Source organism: Nerophis ophidion, linkage group LG08, assembly GCF_033978795.1.
Source record: "Nerophis ophidion isolate RoL-2023_Sa linkage group LG08, RoL_Noph_v1.0, whole genome shotgun sequence".
Lineage (NCBI taxonomy): Eukaryota > Metazoa > Chordata > Actinopteri > Syngnathiformes > Syngnathidae > Nerophis > Nerophis ophidion.
The window spans coordinates 55,559,491-55,585,375 of NC_084618.1; the positions used below are offsets into that span (position 1 = coordinate 55,559,491).

At 38.4% G+C, this 25,885-nt stretch overlaps 1 protein-coding gene across 1 annotated transcript in view; it reads right to left on the reverse strand.

Annotated features, from left to right (window-relative positions):
• The window catches only part of antxr1c (ANTXR cell adhesion molecule 1c), an 80,835-nt gene that overhangs the window by 36,090 nt on the left and 18,860 nt on the right, over positions 1 to 25,885 (reverse strand). The window contains exons 2-11 of the mRNA XM_061909012.1: positions 16,894 to 16,965; positions 10,081 to 10,152; positions 9,681 to 9,762; positions 9,281 to 9,311; positions 7,540 to 7,613; positions 7,326 to 7,394; positions 5,577 to 5,657; positions 5,342 to 5,402; positions 3,897 to 3,995; positions 3,750 to 3,819 (exon numbers count right to left, since the gene is read on the reverse strand). Of these exons, the coding sequence (XP_061764996.1) occupies positions 3,750 to 3,819; positions 3,897 to 3,995; positions 5,342 to 5,402; positions 5,577 to 5,657; positions 7,326 to 7,394; positions 7,540 to 7,613; positions 9,281 to 9,311; positions 9,681 to 9,762; positions 10,081 to 10,152; positions 16,894 to 16,965 (711 nt within the window). The remainder of the gene's footprint in view (positions 1 to 3,749; positions 3,820 to 3,896; positions 3,996 to 5,341; positions 5,403 to 5,576; positions 5,658 to 7,325; positions 7,395 to 7,539; positions 7,614 to 9,280; positions 9,312 to 9,680; positions 9,763 to 10,080; positions 10,153 to 16,893; positions 16,966 to 25,885) is intronic.

Genomic DNA, 25,885 nt, shown 5'->3' on the forward strand with positions numbered 1-25,885 from the left:
TAAAAATGTCAAGCTAATTACTTAAGTTAAAGTTAAAATACCAATGATTGTCACACACACACTAGGTGTGGTGAAATTTGTCCTCAGCATTTGACCCTTCACCCTAAATCACCCCCTGGGAGGTGAGGGGAGCAGTGGACAGCAGCGGTGCCACGCCAGGGAATCATTTTTGGTGATTTAACCCCCAATTCCAACCCTTGATGCTGAATGCCAAGCAGCGAGGTATTGGGTCCCATTTTTATTGTCTTTGGTATGACACGGCCGGGGTTTGAACTCACAACCTACCGATCTTAGGGCGGACACTCTAACCATTAGGCCACTGTATTAATCATATGCTGAAACAACCCTTGATATTGACACCACCAATTTATGGATCGATTTGGGATCACCTCACATGTCGTGTACTGTTATATTATCCTCTCTCTAAACTCTTATTAGTCTACTTGTTAATTTTATGATAGTAGCTTCTTACTTCCTGCTGTAATGTGATTTTATCTACTCTCTATAAAACATTTCTTGGTGTTGTTTGAGCAGGGCTGCCAAGTTTAAAAAATAACACGAGTGAGACTTTAGTGGCTTGATAGATTTGAAAAAAACTTGGCCTTTTTAAACATCGATTTTAACGTTGATTTATTTTTAAGACTGATGTCCCCACTTGCAACAGCTCTCCCTGCAATGTGGCCTCCTAAAGCTCGTCTTAATGAACCAGAAATTAGCATCTGTGTTCTCAATTTGTATCTTGTCTACATCTCTATCCTCACTGTCCTCAATCTCTCATGATCTCTCTTCATCTTCCAGGGTTGCCAGCTCCTCAGTAAGGAAATAAGCTATAGACTGTCATAAACTTTGCTTGAAGTGGATTGATGACATCATTCCCTTATTTGCATAATTGATGAGAATTACAGGATAAAAAGTTAACAAGTAAAAAAAATGCAAATTATGTCTAAAACAGGGGCGTCGCCAGACATATTTCACTGAGGCACGTGCCCCACTGTTGATCTGCAGTGCCCCAGTAAAAATTGCACCAATAAAAAAAAAACGCTTCAGAGTTTTAAGTCTACATAACATAGACAACAGCGCACATACTACTTAGTATGGTAATTGATTGCTACTGTATTCACTCCACTAACAATGAGCACATGGCTAATTAATATGGTAATTTATTCGCGTGTGGATCGAGACTTCGGTTGAGAGAGAGAGAGAGAGAGAGGGGCTGCGAATCACTGCTGAGGTAGGTAACGTTAGCCAACAACAATTTGTTAACTACATTATTTTGATTTTGATTTGACTCAAACTGTAACTCCTAGATGGATTTAAGAAAGTTATTCGCCCGCAGCAAGAAGCAGCAGGAATGAGAGATGTAAGTGAAGTCCTAGCTAGCTAGGCAACATCATTGTCTTAAGTTGATGCTAAGTTAGCTAAGGTTATTCCTTGTATCAATACAAACATATTCATTTGCTGTACGAGCTGTCGGGGGAATTTCCAATGAACATGAAACATAATGTTGGTTATTGTCAGCTGGTTCTGCATAAATTATGATTTGGAGTAAGCATGTGTGAGTTGAGTGCTTCTCAAATGGTTTATCTTGAGGAATAAAAACATTTTTCCATATCATCAAGTCGTGAGCCAATTTTTAAATCATTCAAGTTTATTTCACATAAAAATACCACAGTAGACTTGTCTTGTTAATCGGTGCGACTTTGACTAAAATAATCTTGTTTTGTCACCAGAAAAATGGCTAAAGTTAAAGCATCTGTTTTTTTTTCCAGAAAAAATAATATTTCTGTATTTGTTTTCAGAAAGATGGCTAAAAATATCGGGTTTTGTTGCCCCATTTAGATTTTGTTAAAATATATTTCCATGTCTGTCCTGAGTCCTCCTCCAACTTGTTAGTCGGTTTGCCTTCTGCTAAAATACTCACTAATAGTCACTAGAAAAAAGGCTAAAATTATCTGGTTTTGTTGCAACAATTAGATTTTTTTCTCCCTAAACTTTTTTTTTTCCATGCACACATCTGACTACGACACACTGAAAATGACACACAATCCACTTTTATGTCACGACCCAGCAGTTGGGAACCACTGGTCAACTGTATAACAGTTACTGTAATATTTCCATGTCTGTCCAGAGCGATTGTCCACTTTGCAAAAATTAAAATGAGACGTTACAGTTTACTTCTCAGAAAATGATTCCCTAAACAGACACACAACAGTTGTTCATTTATTCTACTACTGTGGCTTTATTGTTTTGTGTATATTTTATAGTTTTGTGTATCTGAAATAGGATTTGCAACATTGCCATAAATGGAAATTAAATAATATAAAAGAACCCAGAGATGTAGGAGTGCTTTATTTTTTGTTTTTCTTTTGTAGATATTAAATTTGATGATGATTACTGCAATATATATTTCAAAAAGATTCATTGCTCTTCCTTTTTGCTTTTACCAGTAGCAGTTTAGAAGTCTGGAGTAAAAAAGTGCACAAGTAGGTCAAATGCATTAGTTAATTTCAGGTGGTTAATCAAAGATCCATACAACATAATCTGATATGATTTCATAGTCCAAAGCACTATTTATGTATTTTTTATGATAAATAAGTGCTAGAAATGTTTTTGCTTGCGCGCTTTGCACTCTCACATGAATTATTTGTTCCCCAGGTGTGCCCCATTACAGTATTAGGTCTAGGGACGCCCCTGGTTTAAAACTGTATATGAATTATCTTCTGTTGATTTTTTAATTGTATTTGTATTTGTTCTACATCATTCAATCTATCAAATGTATTAAAAAGAATGAAAGGTTGTGATATTTACAAATGTAGAAAATATTTTGATTGGCTCATTAACATGAACAATTGGTTTGTTTTTACAATATTGCTTTATATACAATTGGTATGTTTTATTTGAAGCGTGACAGTGATTATATACTTTTTCACTAAGGCCGTATCATAGCATACTGTATCATCCACATGAATACCGGTATAACCTGCAATACAAAAATCCAATATATCCATCCATCCATCCATCCATTTTCTACCGCTTATTCCCTTGTGGGGTCGCGGGGGCCGCTGGCGCCTATCTCAGCTTCAATCGGGCGGAAGGCGGGGTACACCCTGGACAAGTCGCCACCTCATCGCAGGGCCAACACAGATAGACAGACAACATTCACACTCACATTCACACACTAGGGCCAATTTAGTGTTGCCAATCAACCTATCCCGAGGTGCATGTCTTTGGAAGTGGGAGGAAGCCGGAGTACCCGGAGGGAACCCACGCATTCACGGGGAGAACATGCAAACTCCACACAGAAAGATCCCGAGCCTGGATTTGAACCCAGGACTGCAGGACCTTCGTATTGTGAGGCAGACGCACTAACCCCTCTGCCACCGTGAAGCCCATATCCAATATAAAGGTTACTATTTTAAATCTATAGCACCTGACATCTTGTCATGACAACATGACAGAGAAAGGAAATACACATTTTCCAGTTTGTTTCATGACAGGCAAAATCATGTTGTGAATAACATTCAATGCATGAATGGGGTGTGCGTGAAATAATGGTAAATTATGAAATCTAGCCATAAATATTTAAATTTCAAGTCTTGATTTACTAGTTTAGCTTTATTGTAATCATGGGAGAACAGATGGATAAAAGCTTTACATGGGCTTGCAGAGCTGCTCATATTTAAAGGGAAAATAATATGATGTATATTTGCATAGCTCCTTTTTAAGAATGATTACTAAAAAAAACTTACTTCCCGACTTCATCAATGACAGGAGCTGGACACAACAAGAACGTATTCTCTACACCGGCAGGCTTCTCATCTAAAATGGCACATGAAGTAAAATATAATTTTGTAACGTGTCATTTAGAAGTACAGCACCTTGAAGAGTCTACTTACTGATTGTAATGGTGTCGTTGATTTTAAAGCTGCAGAGCACTTGGTCGATGTTCCTGGCGTGGAGAAACCCGTTGCCCCTCACCACCACTTGGAAAGATTCTGGTTACATGCCAAGAGACACATTTTCACAAGACAAATGTCATTCGATACTGCGTTGATCATGTTCAACTCTAAAGATTACAGGATATGTAGCTGACCTTCAGGTGTATGGTGTAGTTTGTTTCTTCGGGTAAATAAAATGAGTCTGGGATCACTCAGCATATTGTTAAAAATATTAAAAATTTCCAGCTCTCAATCAATAAGGAACAGGCCGGATTGAAACTGAACGTGTTCGACTGAAAACTATACTTACAGTATAGTTGTTCTAGTCATATTTTCATGTCATGATAGTCAATATATCTTGGCAGGATACAAAAGAATGTTGTCTGGTACTATATAACAGTTACTTGTAACCTGGATGTCCATTTACGTATTGGTTTTCAGTCTGGGTTTGTCATTAGGAAGCCAAGTATACTGTAATGCAGTGGTTCTCAAATGGGGGTACGCGTACCCCTGGGGGTACTTGAAGGTATGCCAAGGGGTACGTGAGATTTTTATAAAATATTCTTAAAATACCAACAATTCAAAAATCCTTTATAAATATATTCATTGAATAACACTTCAACAAAATATGAATGTAAGTCCATAAACTGTGAAAAAAATGCTACAATGCAATATTCAGTGTTGACAGCTAGATTTTTTGTAGACATGTTCCATAAATATTGATGTTAAAGATTTCTTTTTTTGTGAAGAAATGTTTGGAATTAAGTTCATGAATCCTGTCCCAGGCTTAGCAGAAGAACAGATATGTGGATTTGTTCCGATAGGTGTGTAGGTGGGCGATTACAATTGAATGTGTTGTTTTGTAGATTGTTATTTCCAAAGCTTTGGAAAAAATTGCAAAATACCAATTCTGTTTTGGGTTATCATTTAAAACCAGTTTATGTGTAATCAAAAGAACTTGGGATTGACCAGCAACTTAAATTCCCTCGGAGGAACATCTGGTCCAAACGCAACAATCTCTATTGCAATCCACAAAGAGGGTGCTTTAAGTTGATGATTACTTCTATGTGTAGAAATCTTTATTTATAGTTGAATCACTTGTTTATTTTCAACAAGTTTTTAGTTATTTTCTATATCTTTTTTTCACAAATAGTTCAAGAAAGACCACTACAAATGAGCAATGTTATGCACTGTTATACAATTTAATAAATCAGAAACTGATGACATAGTGCTGTATTTTACTTCTATATCTCTTTTTTTCAACCAAAAATGCTTTGCTCTGATTACGGGGTACTTGAATTAAAAAAATGTTCACAGGGGGTACATCACTGAAAAAAGGTTGAGAACCACTGCTGTAATGGCATTAACTGTGTCTGTTTTTGTGTGTGTGTAGCAGCCCCCACCTCCTGCACACACACTGGAGGGCTCCGCTGCCAAAATCTCAATGCAAGATTTCTTGATGATCTGAAGGAAGGGGACAAAGGGAGAAAAATACACAGAATGTAAAATGTGCATGGTTATTTCATTGGCATTGTATAATTTCAATCGATAGGCATCATTAACATCATGTCTGAAGCAGTTCACTGTGAATATGATAATTCTACACATGCTTTTTTGCACAGGGAAGACTTTATTTACCGAATCAATAACACCCCTAAGGGCGTGGAAGCCGCCCATAACAGGAAACACATGTTCAATGGTGTCTGCAATAGTCGCCAGCTATAGACATAAGGGGAGAGACATTGGCTGTGAGTACAAAGGAGGAATAAATAATGCATTGTTTACAGAAAATCTCACAAACAGTTCGGTAAAATGAGATCAACACAATGTTGGACATCACTCATCGTCGGTTCCAAGAGTCAAACCAGATTTATGTACTGTAAATGTTCCAAATATGAGCAAAATAAGTTACAGTATGTTGGCAGCACAGTTTGTTCGCAGTATCACACTTAACCTTTCCATGTTTTACAGAACATCACAGTTTTCTATATTTCCTTACATTATTAGTAGATAATGTATGTATCGTAATGAGAAGATATACTGTATCTGCAAATGATTTGCCACATGCCTAGATTTTAAATGTTATTTATAAAAATGTCCCTAGTTTTAAGAGCTATTTACTTATTTTAGTCAGTGGCTAATCTTAATTTTAGCATGAATAATGACAGTTATTTTTTTCTATTGTATTTAAAAAATATTTTAATTGAGAAAATACCTTTTCAAATAAGATACCAATGTTTTTTCCCAACATAAAATATCTTGTTTAAAGATTCTGCAACATCTTGAAGATGCTTAATAATAATAAAATCAAAATTAAAAAAAGCCTTGCTAATTTCTCTATATGCAAATATTAATTTAGGATGTCTTATCACGTAAAATTATCTGTCCATGCAGCCAGTTAATTTCACTACTTTTTAGTATTGTACCCCCTAAAATGTAGTCTTTTTATCCCAGCAGCACTTTTTTGTATTGCTAACCAACTTAATGTTCATTTCCTACTTGGAAAACAGGGGCAAGTATTATATTTTCTGTTAAGATTGTGAAAAGTTTTATAGAATGCTTTTTAAATACTCCATTTACACTGAAACAAAATGGTGCGTGCATCATAACGTGCTATACAAATACTGACCATTTATCATTTTACAAACCAGGCCTGTGAAAAATTAGCTCTTATACCTCTGTCAACATTTAGCATGCTAGCACAAATTTACAATATCCATGCACTTAGTTTTGTACTTTCAAAATTGGCTAAAATGGTAAAATGCCAACAGTTAGCATACTAGCAATATAGCGCCAAGTAACAATATCCAGTGCCCTTAGTTTTATTCAAACAGTATTGTCTAAAAATGTTAACATGCTGTTAGCATGTAAGCACCTAGCATGACAACACTAAGTACAAAGAGTTGTACTTAGTGTTGTACAGGACAAATTGCATTTTAAGCTCCTGTTTGCCAACTTCAAATTTCAGTGAATGGAATCGGAATTTGAGTGACATTTTAAATACAATTCAGAATTTTGGACAAGTTGGGACATGCCAGGCCTGGTGGTTGTCAATGTTATTTTGTAGCTGCGTGTATTGTGTGGGTTTTACATTTTTACTTATTTATTTTCAGCAAACTTTTCTGGGAAAATGTTCTATAATCCAACTAATTTTCCTGGGAAACAAAATAGTTCAGTGTTCTAACATTTTTCATTACAGATAACTGCATTCAGCCTATACTCTCACTTGTATTAAAATGTTTATTTTTTTCTGTTGTTGTGTAAACAAATGGCCAAAACAACTCTGTTTTAATCCGTTTTCTGTTCTCTATGTGAAATGGTACTAATGGATTGTTCAACATTGTCATCTAGAGTATTATATCTGTTCTCTCTCACGCATTAGTATACCTGTGTCTCATTGAAGTCTTTGACGCCAACACAGTACACGATAGCTCCGAGAGACCTGGCTCGCTCGGCCTGTTGGAAAACAATCTGTGTCAGGATTATTTCCAGAAAACCATGAAACCAAACGCTGGGTGTTCCCTGCCTCAAGAAAGTGCAACGTGTAAAAACCGTGGCAATGTGCCTCAGGCACAACTTTATGGTGTGGTTGTTACAGTACCTGTTGCTGCGCAGTGATAAGTTGATCTTCCTGCAGCTCTCCGTCTGTAAGTGCTATAATCACGCTGGCCTTGCCTGGGAAATATAAACAAGCAATGCTATAGTCTCAAACAAAGTCAATGGAACCCCAAAACATTTGACTGTGCTAGCAGAAACATTTCATTTGCTGTTTCTCTGTTTAGCAGCTCTTGCCAGTTCTGTGCCATCACTTTTAATTTCATGTTACTATAAATACATTTATAGTTAATTAAGCCAAAATCTGCATAACATTTTTGAGACATCCTTTTACAGTTTTTTCCAATTGCTTACACACTACATTTTACATTTTCACACGGTTAACAAAAGTCTACACAGTAAAGAAAACCCCTGTGCAGAGTTGCCTAATATTAAGCATAGACTAAGCTTCACAGTTTTTGCGAAATATCACACACAATGCTTTACACACACCTTCCCATCTTGTACATGTGATGTGGATGAGATACTACGGCCTGATCCAGCTAGACGGGCAGGTGATGATTAGAATTAGTAACTGAGGTTTTTGAGTAGGTTCTTTCATAGAGCTGCTGTTGCCTAAGTCTGCACATGTAGCCTATACTTTTTGCTGTCATTTTTATTTATCTCCAGATTTTTTTATTTGTCTCAGATTGTAATTTGTACTGCATGTCATTGTTGACTACTGTGATATGTTATTTTACTCAATCGTGGTAAAAATACCTATTTTCAGTTTGCAGCATCATTGTTGAGCACTTCTGGAAAAGACTACAAGATATTTTTACTTTCTCTTTAGGTCCTTATGTATAGGCCCAGTTCAAAGTAAAGAATGACGATTGCTATGGATTTGCCAATACATTTTTGTCACGTTACAGTAATCATTCATCACATACCGTATTTCCTTGAATTGCCGCAGGGCATATAGTATGCGCCTGCGTTGAATTACTGCCGGGTCAAATCAAACTCGCTTTGCAAAATAATTAGCGCATGCTTAGTATTACCGCCTGGTCAAACTTGTGACGTCACGAGTGACACTTCCCCTGTCATCATTTTTAAAATGGAGGAGGCTGTTTTCAATACCGGTAATTTGAACTTGCATAAAGGGAAGAAGATTAAGAGTAGGATTTAAGGTCCAGGCTTACATCACACTCAAATTTTTACTGCATGCCTTTGGTAAGTGCCGGAGTGAGAGGAGGTTTTAAAATAATTAGCGCATGCTTACTTTTACCGCATGCCTTTAGTAACCGCAAGAGTGAGAAGAGGTTTTAAATTAATTAGCGCCCCGGCGACAATTCAAGGAAATACGGTATGCTAAAAAGGTCGGGCAAAATGCTTCAAACATGTGATTTCTTAGTGTAAAATAGGGTTTTTTACAAATGTGTTTTGTATTTATCACTGTTCTGGGTAACTCACTACAATAGGGTATTATCATTTGAAGTCTATGTAAGTGAGATAACAATAAAACTGTATTTTTACAAATGCTGTAACTCACTACAATAGGGTCTTATCATTTGAAGTCTGTGTAAGTGAGATAACAATAAAACTGTATTTTTACAAATGCTTGCTTTATTTTGATGAATGGGCATATGTTTTGATCGAAGTGTATAATTTTGCAAATAATCTAGGAATTAAGAATATTGAATGTTGTGTTTAGAAAAGTGTGTAAATCCTTTTGAAAAAAAGACACAAAGTTGGTAAGATTGTGTGTAAGTAAAGGGAAAAATTGTATTAATAAGTAAATATGTGCTTACCAAAGTTCTCCTGGTAAATCTGCTCATTTGCCTTTAAAAACAAGACAGTGTTGGTAAGAAAGTGCCAAAAACAACCACGTTGTGCAATTGTGCTGTTTTTTCTGCAATGCAGAGTTGTGTTTGAGTTGCATAAATAGTGTGTGTAAACAAGCTTCTCTGATACTCCTTACAGGGTTTTTTTTGTTGTCATTCTAAAAACTAGTGTGGGTGAGTAACCAACAATTGTGGTCAGGAGTTTACACACTCATCATGGGCATGGATGCAATATTTATCTTTGGACTTTAGCGTACATACAGCATTTATCAGGATAAAAAAAAGGATGACAATTCCAAATTAAAATGACTTTGCATCAATAACCTATATATTGTCTTGTACATATATAAAAACGGCAGTAGCCTACCATATGTAGTCCAAGATGCATGAACGTGTCGCCACCTGGAATCTCTCTTTTAAGCGCATTCAGCCCCTTTTTGATGTCCACCCTGTAAAGATGATTGCAATGATAATTTCACGCATACGCATGCAAAGCCTGTATTCAATTAAGTTTTTTTTTTTTAATCAAGTCTATAAAAAGCCAAACTGCTTCATGCAGTAACAGTAACATTGTCACATGGGTTCATTTTCAACTGGATGACAGTTTGAGCGGAGAACATCTGCTTTCACTCTGGTGCCATGCTTTGAATTCAGTTTGCTGACGATTGCTTCCTCTTGCGTGAGAGCAAACGGCGCTGCAGTGTCATCCATTTCTGCAGTCATTTGTGCCTAATGACATTATTAGTCGACGGACTTCTATCGCTTACCTGTTCTCAGTAAGCTTGAGGATGGTAGATGCTCTGGATGAGAAAGTAATGAATGACATCCGAAGCATGGGACTGGAAAAGAAGGAATAATACAAAACAAACAATTCTCACATTAACGACTGCATTGAAAGTGACACATTATTTAAAAAGGACATTCACTTGTATTTGTATATACATCATTTGATCATTGTAACAGTAATTTACATCTGTTTATTATTATTATTATCAATATGGCTTGTCATACTCAATAATGAAACAGCTTGTATTTACAAACCGCAATGGCGGGTGTGTAGTTCTAATGTGCCTGTGTGATCCTTAATGTGTATATTTTCTCTGACCATGCTGGCTTCATCAGGCTTCCTAAAAACACGCTTGTTGAAAGTCAATTGGAGTCTCTAAATCAGGGGTGTCAAACTCATTTTACATCACGGGCAACATGGAGAAAAATATAATCCCAAGTGGGCCGTATTGGTAAAATCACGGCACGATAACTTAAAAATAAAGACAACTTCAGATGTTCTTTGTTTAAAAATAGAACAAGCACATTCTGAAATTGTACAAATCATAATGTTGTTGGTTTCTTTTACACTTACATGTTGCGGTTAATCATTTATTTGTCGTTATTCATATTTTCTAAATAAATTATGTAACAATGTTCATCAGTCAACTCATTGGTGTTAATTTTCAATCAACCAAGATAAAAATTTATATCAACATCAAATTACAAGATGTTGTTTATGTAGTGTGATCCTTTTCCTCGACTGTGGTACAAACACCATGTGGTTTATTTTGTACATATGAAGCATCATCTACAAAGATACAAATAATTGCTATTGCGACATCCAGTGGACACATTTAGAACAGCTTTTACTTTCATTCAAAAATTTCAGGTTAATTTTTATACTTAGAAAACTCATCCTGCAGGCCGGATAAAACTTGTTCGGGGACCTGATCTCGCCCTTGGCCCGTATGTTTTACACTCTGCTCTAAATTGTCTATCAAAACCACTACTTACACCAGAAACTAATTACAGCTGCAGTGTGGTTGGTTGCACATCTACACCTACAGTGGCTGCTATTTTGATTGGTGAAAAAATGGCATTGAACAGTACCATCATTTCCGCTACTTTTTCCCCAAGCTTTAAACCCTGCGCTTTTAAAAAGCTGTGGCTAATGAATGGATGTCTCTAGGTCACAAGCTTCACATGGCGGTGTTGTACCGAAATCTGTTACCCATCGGAATTTGTAACTCCTGGGGGCGATGTTCCCATGGCGTTTGTTTGATGGTTAAACGGCAAGGCCAAAGAGGAGGAGAAGAAGAACGCTTGCTTAAATGGCGTAAACTATCCTTAAATTCTGACAACTGACATTTCATTCCATGATAGCTTTTAATCCGGCAAATGTATGTGTGTGAGAGAGAATCAACAGCTGATACAATGGACTCATACTATAATGAAATTAAGTCATTGATTTCAAGAAAATGTGTAATTCATTAATGCTGAAATTCTGACAACTGACGTTTCAGTATTAAGGATAGTTTACGCCATTTACACAAGCGTTCTTCTTTTCCTCCTCTTTGGCCTTGCTGTTTAACCATCAAACAAACGCCATGGGAACATCGCCCCCTGGAGTTACAATTCCGATGGGTAACAGATTTCGGTACAACACCAGCAATAAATTTAAACCCATCATACCTCCCGCCCGAATGCAGCTGAGATAGGCTCCAGCACCCACCGCCACCCCGAAAGGGACAAGCGGTAGAAAATAGACGGATATAAAAACAATTAAATTTCCCAATGGGTCCCAATCGCAGTGAGAAATTGTTCACATTAAATCAAACACACTCACACAATTGTTGAGTCAGCCATTTAGCGCGTGATGGACTCATCGCCGTCATGAAAAAGACATGACAAAATACGCACAACGCTGCCCCAAAGCCGAGAACAATCGACACAGCCGTTGAAAAAGGAAACAGACGCCGCACGGATCGGAAATCCGCCGCCACTAACCAATCTCGAAACATCGGACCGCCACGCGTTGAACAAGACAAGTTCAAGAAGGACTTCTCCTGTAGATAACTGTATGTTGTGTTACACGCACTGTTTTTTGTTACATTTGTGAATGAACGCAATCACCAGTGTAAATATTTAATGTTTTAATGTTTATACCTGTGGCTTTTAGACATTTGTGGCAAACGTGTACGAATGGAATTTGTCCAAAATTTAGGTAGGTGCAGGTTATATTTTTAGGTGCGATCTATTGCCCGGAGATTACGGTATGTCTCATTTAAGAATGCAACATTTAGGTGAAATTTTCTCTAACGGCTGGTTATGATAACGTTTTGGTCGGCCATGTCAAAACAAAAAACTCGAGGCAAACTAGAACCAGGCTGTCACTAGTAAACAGACTTTCACTAAATTGTATTTCTTAAAAACAAATTATATGCTGTCCATATGTTAAGTTAAAGTCCCATCGATTGTCACACACACACTAGGTGTGATGAAATTTGTCCTCTGCATTTGACCCATCCCAATGTTCAGCCCCTGGGAGGTGAGGGGAGCAGTGAGCAGCAGCGGAGGCCGCGCACGGGAATCATTTGGTGATTTAACCCCCAATTCCAACCCTTGATGCTGAGTGCAAAGCAGGGAGGTAATGGGTCCAATATAGTCTTTGGTTGGCTGGGGTTTGAACTCACAACCTACTGATCTCAAGGTGGACAATATATCCTCAAATCCACTGAGCTGAGCTTATTATGTCGAATGATAGGACTGGGGCATGACTTATTCTGTTCAATAATGACTGTGGTTTTTCGCGTAATCCTAATAGCTAACTGTGTACTAACTATAAGCCACTAATATAGGGACAAACAAATGAGATGGGAGAATATGTACAGTATGAGCCATGGGTTTTCATAAAAAGCACTATAATTCAATGTAATACACACATTTGAACGTTACTTATATTAGATTTTTAGTGGTTTACGTCTAACGTTCCTTCGGAGGTGTGCACAGCAAATCAATGCTGCTCACACCCGCTCAGCGGCCTTGTGGTTAGAGTGTCCGCCCTGAGACTGGAAGGTTGTGAATTCAAACCCCAGCCGAGTCATACCAAAGACTATATAAATGGGACCCATTTCCTCCCTGCTTGGCACTCAGCATCAAGGGTTGGAATTGGCGGTTAAATCACCAAATGATTTCCGAGCGCGGCCACTGCTGCTGCTCACTGCTCCCCTCACCTCCCAGGGTGTGAACATAGGGATTGGTCAAATGCAGAGGATAATTTCACCACACCTAGTGTGTGTGTGACTATCGTTGGAACTTTAACTTTATATCGAATCAAATCCGAATTATAAACAATGTTTCTTAAACACTGTTAAATTATCACCTCTGTAGAAACGCTTTATAGAGGGCAGGAATTCCATCCATCACTCAGGGGCGCCGAAAAGAGGGGCTAAATACGGATTCTAGGGGCCCATGATGGAGGGGGCCCCAGAGAGGCCCCTAATGAAGATGAAATTATAATACAGAAAAAATAATGACACTAAGTTATTAACTGTTCTTCTTTCAAAAATATGGTAATGACAGTCAAAAATACCATTAAAATGCATAATTGTATGTAAAATAGCATCTAAAAATGTTGCCGCTGTGTTGGGGGCCCTATAAAGATTCATTTCATGGGGCCCAAAATCCCTAGCGGTGCCCCTGCATCACTTTATTGAGCAAAACATTTTTCGGCCGTAACTACAACAAAAAACATAGTAAAACAAAGTAAAATAAAAACCTTCCATTGAGCAAAACTGGTCATTGTCTGCCATACAAACCAGGCTTAAACCAACTCTTTGTCATAGCATTACACTATGACACCCCAAACAGATTTGCTTATTTTACTGTCTTTTGTTAAGAATTTTAATTAGTCGTATGAATAGTAATCATGGAATGCTGCTACCAGATTACATAAATGCTAATAAAAAGATATATTAAGCGGAACTATATGTGATCTCTGAATGGAGTACAAATTATTTCCAAAGCCGGACCCCAACCTAGACATAAAACACTATAGCACACAGCTTATGAAAAACAAAACAAATATATTTGTTACATTCATTTAAGTGGGCCATATCACTTATGTTAGAAAATAAATATGAAAATGACTATTGTCATTTGATTATTAAAATAAAACATTTAACTTGTTATTAATTTATTACCTTCTGTTTAGCAGTTTGACATTTTTTAAATTCAGGGTCAAAAAAGGAAAGGAACTGATTTAGGCATTTTGTGGATAAAATGGATTCTTTCCTTTCATACAAAGACAGACCATTGAGGGCCACAGTCATAAATGATTATTGATACATCATCGTGCTAAGTGTTTTAACATATGCTAGGATGTAGTATTCCAAGGGACACATTTAGTTTTATTGCACTGCTATTTAAGTTTCTCTTTGGAGATCTTTGTTGTGGGGCTCCAGGAAGTCCAGTGCGGATGAAAGACATTACTTGAGGGTTTAGTGAGTGTATATATATATATATATATATATATATATATATATATATATATATATAAAATACTTTTTCTACTTTATACTTTTTCTTTCAACTGTTGGAATCTCACAGCAAATATTATTTTCAATATGGAGCCAAAACACTTCCTGTAAGATTTGATATTGAAAAAAAATTGACATTGTAGAAAAAGTTGTATTGGCACATAAACAAGTTTTGGCAACAATTAAATACACACATTAAAAAAATACAACAATATTTTTAGAATATATTTTTCTGTATCCTGACATGTTTTCGATGCCAATGTTCATATTTCTGTGCACCCAACGTTTTATGGTGTGCATGAATGCACACCACTTTTGTGGGTTCTTCCGAGGATGTTGTAGTCGTAATGATTTGTGCAGTCCTTTGAGACATTTGTGATTTGGGGCTATATAAATACACATTGATTGATTGATTGATTGAAAGGTGAACTTTGTTGATGTTATTGACTTGCATGGAGTGCTAATAATCCATGCTAACATGCTATTTAGGCTAGCTGTATGTACATATTGCATCATTATGCCTCGTCTGAAGATATATTTGAGTTCATTTAATTTCCTTTACTTATGTCCTCTGTGTATTTAATTTATATTTGCATATCTCATGACATATTGACTGTATTTCTGATGGTATGCCATGTTGTTCCAGACCACAGTAAATGTTACCATGTCGTTACCCAGCTTGCACATATTGTATTAAGTCCATTAGAAGAAGACAGCCTGTCCTTTCCTTTAACTTGGACACACATATCTATACATTTGGCCGTTTTAAGCCAGTAATTTCCATGAGTTATTTCATCCACTGAGACACTTACTTAATGTGTTGCCTTTGTTATAACTCTTACATAAGGTTTCTTTCTTATGTGGCCTGAATCTGATGCCAAACGATCAGACTTGAAGCACTCTTGAGCGTTTCGAGTGGCAAAAATCAGATCTGTGTGCAGTGTAAATGGGTGTGTAGTGCAGTGTAAACAACCTCTAAGTGCTGACATCTACTGCATATATGAAACCAATTTTGTAAGTAACAAAGCTGACCAGAGTGCTTTACCAATTAGGTAAGTCGTCAAAAAGTAATAAAAAAAAACTATATAACTATATATTGGGACGGCGTGGCGCAGTGGCAGAGTGGCCGTGCACAACCCGAGGGTCCCTGGTTCAATCCCCACCTCGTACCAACCTTGTCACGTCCGTTGTGTCCTGAGCAAGACACTTCACCCTTGCTCCTGATGGGTGCTGGTTAGCGCCTTGCATGGCAGCTCCCTCCATCAGTGTGTGAATGGGTAAATGTGGAAGTAGTGTCAAAGCGCTTTGAGTACCTTGAAGGTAGAAAAGCGCTATACAAGTACAACACATGTATCTATTTATTTATTTATTAGACTACGGGCTTCATGGTGGGAGAGGGGTTAGTGCGTCTGCCTCACAATTATGAAGGTCCTGAGTAGTCCTGGGTTCAATCCCGGGCTCTGGATCTTTCTTTGTGGAGTTTGCATGTCCTCCCCGTTAATGCGTGGGTTCCCCCCGGGTACTCCGGCTTCCTCCCACCTCCAAAGACATGCACCTGGGGATAGGTTGATTGGCAACACTAAATTGGCCCTAGTGTGTGAATGTGAGTGTGAATGTTGTCTATCTGTGTTGGCCCTGCGATGAGGTGGTGACTTGTCCAGGGTGTACCCCGTCTTCCACCCGATTGTAGCTGAGATAGGCACCAGTGCCCCCCGCAATCCCAAAGGGTTATAATAAGCGGCAGAAAATGGATGGATGGATGGACTATATATTACTTAAAAATAATATCACTATATTATGTTTTAAAAATTACAAAATTCTCTCTGAGCAGGAGATAAATATGTTGACAGCAACACACATAGGCCCACTCAAGACAAATGTAAAATACAACTTTTGCTTCACATTTTCATATTTAGAATTTTCTTTCCAACTTGATTTAGACGCCCTCTGTCCTCATTTTTACCTGCAAGCCCAAGTCTAGTAAAACGGCTTCTGGGTAAATTTGTTGTAAGCCCCGGCCACAGGCAATGCTCAAACACGCCATTATTTTGAAACCGAGACAAAAATAAAAAACTAAACGTAAAAAAAGAAGAATGAATCTGTAAAAAAAAAGTTTTAAATAAAAACCTGTAAAACACACAAAATCAATAAGTGTGTTTGTATTTTTTGGTTGCCAAAACTTGTTGTGGTCCCAATACAATCTTTTCTACAATGTGAATTTGTTTTAACCAAATCTTACTGGCAGTTTCCCTGCAGCATAGAAAACGTGCTTACCTTTTGAACTTCTCTGCTAAATTTTCCACAAAGTAGTAGATTTCATCCCAGTGATTCTTCACACTGCCGGACCTAAGACACGAAAGCAAAAAAAACGTAAATACACATTCAGTCTTTTGTTAGGTCACACCGACTTCTACAAAATACTGTACTGGAACAGGCATTCGAAACAAAATGCAACCATTCTTTAAACATAAAACTCAACTGATAACTACGCAATAAAAATAGCACAATGCTGGTAAAAAGTTGGCCCTGCGATGAGGTGGCGACTTGTCCAGGGTGTACCCTGCCTTCCGCCCGATTGTAGCTGAGATAGGCGCCAGCGCCCCCCGCGACCCCGAAAGGGAATAAGCGGTAGAAAATGGATGGATGGATGGATGGATGGTAAAAAGTTCCTTGTTTGTATTATTCGCATGGTTGGAATTAGCTTGTAGCATTTACTGAATGTCCTGAAGCTGACAGTGCCTTCTTTCAAGAGCTATTGTTGGGGTAATTAGATTGAAAAACGGAATTTGTAAAATTGTAATGTTTAATAAAAGAAATAGAACCATTATGACCATTTGTCAACGTACTATAGTTGGACAACTTTTTGTAGCGCTAGCGAAAATGATATAACCTTACTAATCATATTTATTTACTGCGGTGTTTCTTAATTATAGGGCCGGGGCCGCCTAAAAAATATCTCTTTCTCAGTTGTAGTTTGTAGGGGTTGCAACAGTACTCAGTTGTAATACACTTTTCCACCACTTGTGGCAGTAAAGACAATATCAGACAATATAGCTAAAGTCATAGAGAAGTTTCTTTAGCGCAAAAGTTATGACCAAAATGGTGAAACTGTATTTTAATTTGCAATTTAATTTTTATTCACAGTTTAGTTAAGAAAACATTTAATTATTTATTAAGTTTATTTAATTTAGCACAACATCATTTTATATTAATGTATTTTACGTCAGTTATTTATGAGCATGCAACATGTTTGGTTAATGCCTTTGATTTCTACTCAGGCTAACTTAAGCCTACAGCTTATCTGTTAAATAAATAATAATCTTTGTGATTAACACATGGTTCTATATCACTTGACAAGGTTGTAAACAGTAAGTTAAAGTCAAAGTACCAAGGATTGTCACACACACACTAGGTGTGGTGAAATTTGTCCTCTGCAAAAGACCAATCCCCTTGAGGGGAGCAGTGGGCAGCAGCGGTGGCCGTGAATGTTTTTGGTGATTCCAACCCTTGATGCTGAGTGCCAAGCAAGGATGTAATGGCTCCCCTATATATAGTCTCTGGTATGACTCGGCCAGGATTTGAACTCCCAACCTACCGATCTCAGGGCGGACACTCTAACCACAATTCCAGTGAGTAGGTCAAAGTTTAAGTAAAGTAAGATTACTAACTCAGTTTTAATATTTGAGTGGGCCCCAGACACCACTGTAGTGGAAAAGTTGGCCCCCGAGGTCAAAAAAGTTAAGAGCCGCTGATTTAGAGTTTGTTGCCATAAATGGTAAAAAATAAAAAAGATTTAAAAAAAATAAATATATAAATGGTACTCTGTTATGAAAATTAATTGAGACTATCATGACCACTCAGAAGAAAAAAGAAAAAGATAATGCAAAATGATTAGTCAGCTCAATTCATTAGTGGCGAGTGTTTGTGATTTGGAACCATGCTCATGCCGTGAATGGGTGCCAGGAGGCTGATACTATAAGAGTCTGTCTCCCAGGGGAAGGCCATAAAACTGGTCTATAAACCAAAAAAGAAGCAACATATGGAGCAAGCCAAGTGTTTGTGTTGGTGTGTGTTGTTTGCTAATTGGTCATAGGACCAACAAGTGTAAGCAATACAGAAGGCGTCTTCCGGCACGAATGTGAAGAGTCAGCAGTTAAAAGCAAGATGACACATGGGAAATGAGCTAATGGACTGCGGTTGAAACTTAAGGCCCATTCAAAAGATGACGCCTACTCGGTATACAGTTCAAGGGAGACAGAATGTTATTCTAGGTGCTGAAAGACTGATGTAACAATATTAGACAGGAACTTGCTAACGAGTGTTTTGCTGTTTCTATTTATGAAGTGGCAGCAGGTCAACACTGTTTTCCCACAGTGCTCAAATTAATTTTTTGTCGTCTAACTACCTCTATCTAATTGGTGCTTCTATCATGGAAGTTCCCTAACTTTAATTATGTATGAAGGGTCCTGTTGCAAGTCTATTGCTTTGATGTTAGTGTAGGTTAGGTCAGGGGTCGGCAACCCAAATTGTTGAAAGAGCCATATTGGACCAGGAATACAAAAACAAATCCGTCTGGAACCGCAAAAAATTAAAAGCTATATTACATACAGATAGTGTGTCAAGAGATATAAATTGAATTGTGAGGACTTAAAGGAAACTAAATGAGCTCAAATATAGCTACAAATGAGGCATAATGATGCAATATGTACATACAGCTAGCCTAAATAGTATGTTATCATCAATTAGCTTGCAGTCATGCAGGGACCAAATATGTCTGATTAGCACCTTACACAAGTCAATAACATCAACAAAACTCACTTTTGTGCATTCATGCTCAACGTTGAAAGTTTGGTGGACAAAATGAGACAAAATGAGAAGTGGCATACAGCACGTCTTAGAAAGTTATACAGTACATGTAAAGAAATTACGGTGAGTTCAAGGACCGCCAAAATTAGTAGGCCAAAACAGGGCTTGCCAAATACTCGAATCAGTGAAGCATGTTTAATATAAACACTGTGCTTTATAACCATGAGGGAGGTTTGTGTCATTTTTGTCCTCCTACAGAAACCATATTAAAACGAAAAATATGTTTTTTTCCCTTCATCTTTTTCCATTTTTCATATATCTTTGAAAAAGCTCCAGAGAGCCACCAGGGCGGCGCTAAAGAGGCACGGGTTGCCGACCCCCAGGCTAGGTAGAACAAATGTATTCTTCATGATTTATCAGCCACAATTTGAAATCTGCTCAGACCCCTATTGGACTTTAAGGAACAACAACGACCTAAAGTTGGTCTGCACCAACTTATTAGCGATTAAAACACTTAAATAAATGTAGAGAGTGACAGTGGTTTTGGAGCTTCTTCCAGCTTATGGGAGGCTTGAGGTTTGGTGGTTCTTAGCCTGTTCCTAAAAATCCTAATCGTTTTCTTGTCTTCTGAGCGTAGTTCCTGCCCCAGACCTTAGCAAAGTGTCGGCACAACTGATGATCTCCGAATAGTTGTTCAGAAATGACAGAAAATTTTTTCCCCTGGGTCTATGAATCTACAATTATTTCAATTTTGGTCTTGGATTTTGGACTTTCCCAGAGTATAGGTTGTATCCACTCACGTGACTTTTGAACAGAAGTGGGCCACCAAACCAATATGGCTACTTCTCATCAAACAGAGGGCGGCATTCAGAGTACGCAAGGGGCATAGATCTTACCACTAGAAGCAGATAAAAGCAAAAAATCTAGCTATTCAATTGAACCAATTCTTATGCGTTATTCCAAAAAAATTACTTGTTGAGTGATATCAAGGATTATCCGTTGGTCACATTCCCAGACATGTCAAACTATCCGGTGCTCCAGACATCATTCTACATAAGAAAACGGATGTAAACTTGGAAAAGCATGGAGGTCTACGACATCTTTGTGTGTGGCTGGGTTAAGGAAATTAGTATCAAGACTAAATTTGCATTGTTTTTGTTCGGGTCAGGTTCCATTTTAATGATTTAACTTCACGTCAACATCCGTGTTTGTTGTCTTGGTGTTGCTGCACGCGTCGATACGAGTATGTGTGTTTTTCCCCGTCGTTATAAAAATATAGCTATAGATGTCAACATTTTGTATGTCCAGAAATTTTCATATACCACTGCTGCCTTTGGTCAAAACGTTTCGCTCACATTTGTTTTATTTTATCAAGACTCACCCATTTGGTGCTTTGCGAAACACTAGTGGCAAAAATGTGTTTTAAGAACTCCGAAACAAGATAAAATCCTAATAATATCAAGATAATACTTAAATGGGAAATATTAAACGTTAAAAGTCTATAAAGTGATCGCTGCAAGCTCATGCATTATTCGCATGGCGCAGTGGAAGAGTGGTCGTGCGCAACCTGAGGGTCCCTGGTTCAATCCCCACCTAGTACCAACCTCGTCACGTCCGTTGTGTCCTGAGCAAGACACTTCACCCTTGCTCCTGATAAGTGCTGGTTAGCGCCTTGCATGGCAGCTCCCTCCATCAGTGAGTGAATGTGTGTGTGAATGGGTAAATGTGGAAGTATTTATTTGACTCTGCTCCTTTGGACTGTTAAAAAGTCGGCCGTTTCATCAGGTGAACACAACCTATGGGTCCATCCAGTGAGTGCTGTCAAACAAAAATTTTAATGCTCCTGAAGGGACACTGCCAGGGCGTAATAGGTTTTGGTCCTATCAAGTTAGAATCATTCTGGAACATTTAGCACCGCTGACTATAGTATTTTGGCGACTAAATAATTCTGTTGCTGCATAAACTGCAGAACATCCTTTTAAAACCTTTGAAGTAGTTTGGAGGAGGACTTTTAGTGTTAGTATCTTCACTAATGCTTGAACAATACACACAAATGCAGCGAGGTGGCAGCAGTGCTATAAACCAATCGACGGCTGCCTGTTCAACCCAGAAGAAGTATAGAGGAATGTTGGTGTACGGAACTGATGGAGGAAGCGACATAGAGAACTTTTTCAGAGGAATGAAAAGAAAAACGGAGGAGGTGAGGGAAGGAAAATAACTGATGATAATCGGAATAAAAGACTAGCAAATGCGACGAAGCATACAGTACATATGGATTCACCATGACTGTGTTTTGCTAATCAGGTGATTTAATGCAGAATGCATGTGCCAGCAACTTATCAGGTTCTCGATAGTATTTTAATTCAAGGAGTGTGTGAAAAATACAATGTAACCTTGATTTACAAACCTCTCATTGTACAAACTTTTTAAATTAACAAACCGCAGAACGCATAAAAATATGCTTTGGTGTGTTAGTGGTATGCTTTTTATGTGTTTTTAGTCGTATTTGCAGCATTTTTCTAGTTTTTCCAGCTGAACAGGAGTCCAAAGAAAGCAATAGAAAAGCGATGTGAAGTTTGAAACAGTCAGGAAGTATCTACAGCGTTTTCAACACTGCCTTCCTCTCCCTCTCTTCTGCTGCATGCCAAAAAGATTAACCGGCCAGTAAAGTAGATTTATTTTGTATTCCTAATCATTGTAAGAGCCCTCATTTAGCAACAGTTGTGTGGCTTTCCTACTAAAAATGGAAATGCGTTCAAATCCAGAACAACTAAAAACTCTGATGTACAAACCCTGTTTCCATATGAGTTGGGAAATTGTGTTAGATGTAAATATAAACGGAATCCAATGAATTGCAAATCCTTTTCAACCCATATTCAATTGAATGCACTACAAAGACAAGATATTTGATGTTCAAACTCATAAACTTTATTTTTTTTTTGCAAATAATAATTAACTTAGAATTTCATGGCTGCAACATGTGCCAAAGTAGTTGGGAAAGGGCATGTTCACCACTGTGGTACATCACCTTTTCTTTTAACAACATTTAATAAACATTTGGGAAGTGAGGAAACTAATTGTTGAAGCTTTGAAAGTGGAATTCTGTTCCATTCTTGTTTTATGTAGAGCTTCAGTCGTTCAACAGTCCGGGGTCTCCCCTGTCGTATTTTACGCTTCATAATGCGCCACACATTTTCGATGGCAGACAGGTCTGCACTGCAGGTGGGCCAGGAAAGTACCCGCACTCTTTTTTTACAAAGCCACGCTGTTGTAACACATGCTGAATGTGGCTTGGCATTGTCTTGCTGAAAAGGGCAGGGGCGTCCATGAAAAAGACGGCGCTTAGATGGCAGCACATTTTGTTCCAAAACCTGTATGTACCTTTCAGCATTAATGGTGCCTTCACAGATGTGTAAGTTACCCATGCCTTGGGCACTAATGCACCTCCATACCATCACAGATGCTGGCTTTTGAACTTTGCGTCAATAACAGTCTGGATGGTTCGCTTCCCCTTTGGTCCGGATGACATGATGTCGAATATTTCCAAAAACAATTTGAAATGTGGACTCATCAGACCACAGAACACTTTTCCACTTTGCATCAGTCCATCTTTGATGATCTCGGGCCCAGAGAAGCCGGCGGCGTTTCTGTATGTTGTTGATAAATGGCTTTTGCTTCTGTAGCGACAAACTGTATTTAGTGACAGTGGTTTTCTAAAGTGTTCCTGAGCCCATGTGGTGATATCCTTTAGAGATTGATGTCGGTTTTTGATACAGTGTCGTCTGAGGGATCGAAGGTCACGGTCATTCAATGTTGGTTTCCGGCCATGCCGCTTACCTGGAGTGATTTCTCCAGATTCTCTGAACCTTTCGATGATATTATGGACCGTAGATGTTAAAATCCCTAAATTTTTTGCAATTGCACTTTGAGAAACTTTGTTCTTAAACTGTTTGACTATTTGCTCACGCAGTTGTGGACAAAGGGGTGTACCTCGCCCCATCATTTCTTGTGAAAGACTTAGCATTTTGTGGGAAGCTGTTTTTATACCCAATCATGGCACCCACCTGCACACCTGTGGGATGTTCTAAATAAGTGTTTGATGAGCATTCCTCAACTTTATCAGTATTTGTTGCCCTTTTCCATACTTCTTTGTCACGTGTTGCTGGCATCAAATTGTAAAGTTAATGATTATTTGCAAAAAAAAGAATCTTTATCAGTTTGAACATCAAATATGTTGTCTTTGTAGCATATTCAACTGAATATGGGTTGAAAATGATTTGCAAATCATTGTATTCCGTTTATATTTACATCTAACACAATTTCCCAACTCATATGGAAACGAGGTTTTTATTAAAGTGTTCGCACGCACAAATTCAAGCACATTTCTTTGTCACATCACAATCTACTTGGAATCCGTGGCATACGTGTGCATGGCTCGGCACGCCCCTTAAACATTTGCAAATCTTATTAAAAGTAGCCATGGGTTTGAGCTCGGCAGGGTCTGACCAATCACTTTTTCTTTTTCAAAAACTGAAATCTTACCTATTAACCACTTATCTCTAACACCTCATTTTGGGTATACTGCTGTTGGGTTGTGCATGGTTGAATGAATGTATGCATGTATGTGTATGCTTGCTTTAGTACTCCTATTTGTGTTCATCATATAGCGTTTGTGTGCTTGCCACAATGTTTCAGCATTCCAGCAGTCCTGTAGACCCCCTGCCAAAAGCTTCTTCGAGCTTATTTGGGGGACCCTTTCACTTACCACCATCCTTAAATGATATTCACTACTGTTGTAAATGTAATATGGTATTGTGAAATAAACTTGAAACTTGAAGCCAGCAGGAGGTGCTTTTATCTGGGGTTTCGAGCAAAGACAGATTGACTGCCAGCCTGACATTGCCGTGTCTACGAGAACCGAACGCAAAAAAAAGTAATGGACGAGTCAGGAAGACGGTGAAGAAGAAGAAAGATGTGCGTGGGGAGATTAGTGCTGCACCTTTTTTGAAACGATAGTCGCTACAACGATTCATACAACTTCAGAATGGGTGTGTAACTCTGATTTCCCCTAATATAAATATAATTGGCGTAACTCTCAACAAGCCTGCTTACTTGAACCAGATGAGTTTCATACTTCCCAACCTTGACACCTCAGAATTAGTGAAGCTGGAACCCATTACTCATGTTCACATTTTTCTGTTTTAATACATCCACTTTTTTGATTTACTAACCCTGTTCAAGAACCAGTTAGGTTCGTAACACGAGGCTCCACTGTAACTGAGAACCACAAGTCACATGACGTATACAAGTAAGCCTAATTGAAATATGTTATCAATGAGTTTTAGAATTCCCCCTGCAGACCACACATGCGGAAAATATCTGGTCCCACATACGAAGAGGGCTTCCACAATAACAAAGACTCCATAAACTCTGGTGTCTGCTTCTGCGCAGAAACAAATGGTGGCCAATGTTTTATGTCAGCATTTTCTCCCTCTTGTTCTGATACATTTGCTCCCCCACATCAAGACTTTTCCTGTAATGCTGACTGAGCTGGGAGAGAGGACAAGACCTTAGAAAATAAACAATGTTTAACATGGTGCAGCACATATAGGATTACATTGTTCCATTACACCAAAAGATACCCCAAAAAAAGCAAATACAAAGTCTTGGGAATGTTTTGTCCTTCTTCTGCAGCAAAAAAGTCGCATAAAAATGTCACGTGTGGCTATTTATTTGACGCCAGGGTGTGGGTAAAGACTGGTGATTTGACAATGCCTCTTGTTTTGCTTGGATCACTTCGATTGTCTGAGGTGGCTGCCGCCGTGGGACCCAGGCCTAGCTTGCAGTTTCACTCACCTGTTCAAACACCGCTGGGGAATGGACGTGTGCATGACTATTATTTTATCTGGAGTGCACTCCGCCACTCGTTTTCAAAAAAATCTAATTTAGTGGTCTGGGGTATTCAAAGGTGGGAGGCCTTGTAGAATGTGCAAACTAAGTGATGGAGGCCAAGATCAACTCAAAGTTACATCATCGCCAACCATCAAACTGCAACTTTTTCCCCTCAGAATGAATAATAGGTTTCCTGGGGTGACCCGGGGAATTACATGTGTGGTCGCCCACAGCTGACAAGTCACTCGAGAGCAAAAGGAACAAAAGCTTTTAGCACCTCTTTTACGAGATTATATCATGCGGAACTGTTACATTATCATTCGTTTTCATGATGCAATAATGCATCACAATAGTGTTATGTTATGTTTAATACATCCATCCATCCATCCATCCATCTTCTTCCGCTTATCCGAGGTCGGGTCGCGGGGGCAGCAGCCTAAGCAGAGAAGCCCAGACTTCCCTCTCCCCAGCCACTTCTTCTAGCTCTTCCCGGGGGATCCCGAGGCTTTCCCAGGCCAGCCGGGAGACATAGTCTTCCCAACGTGTCCTGGGTCTTCCCTGTGACCTC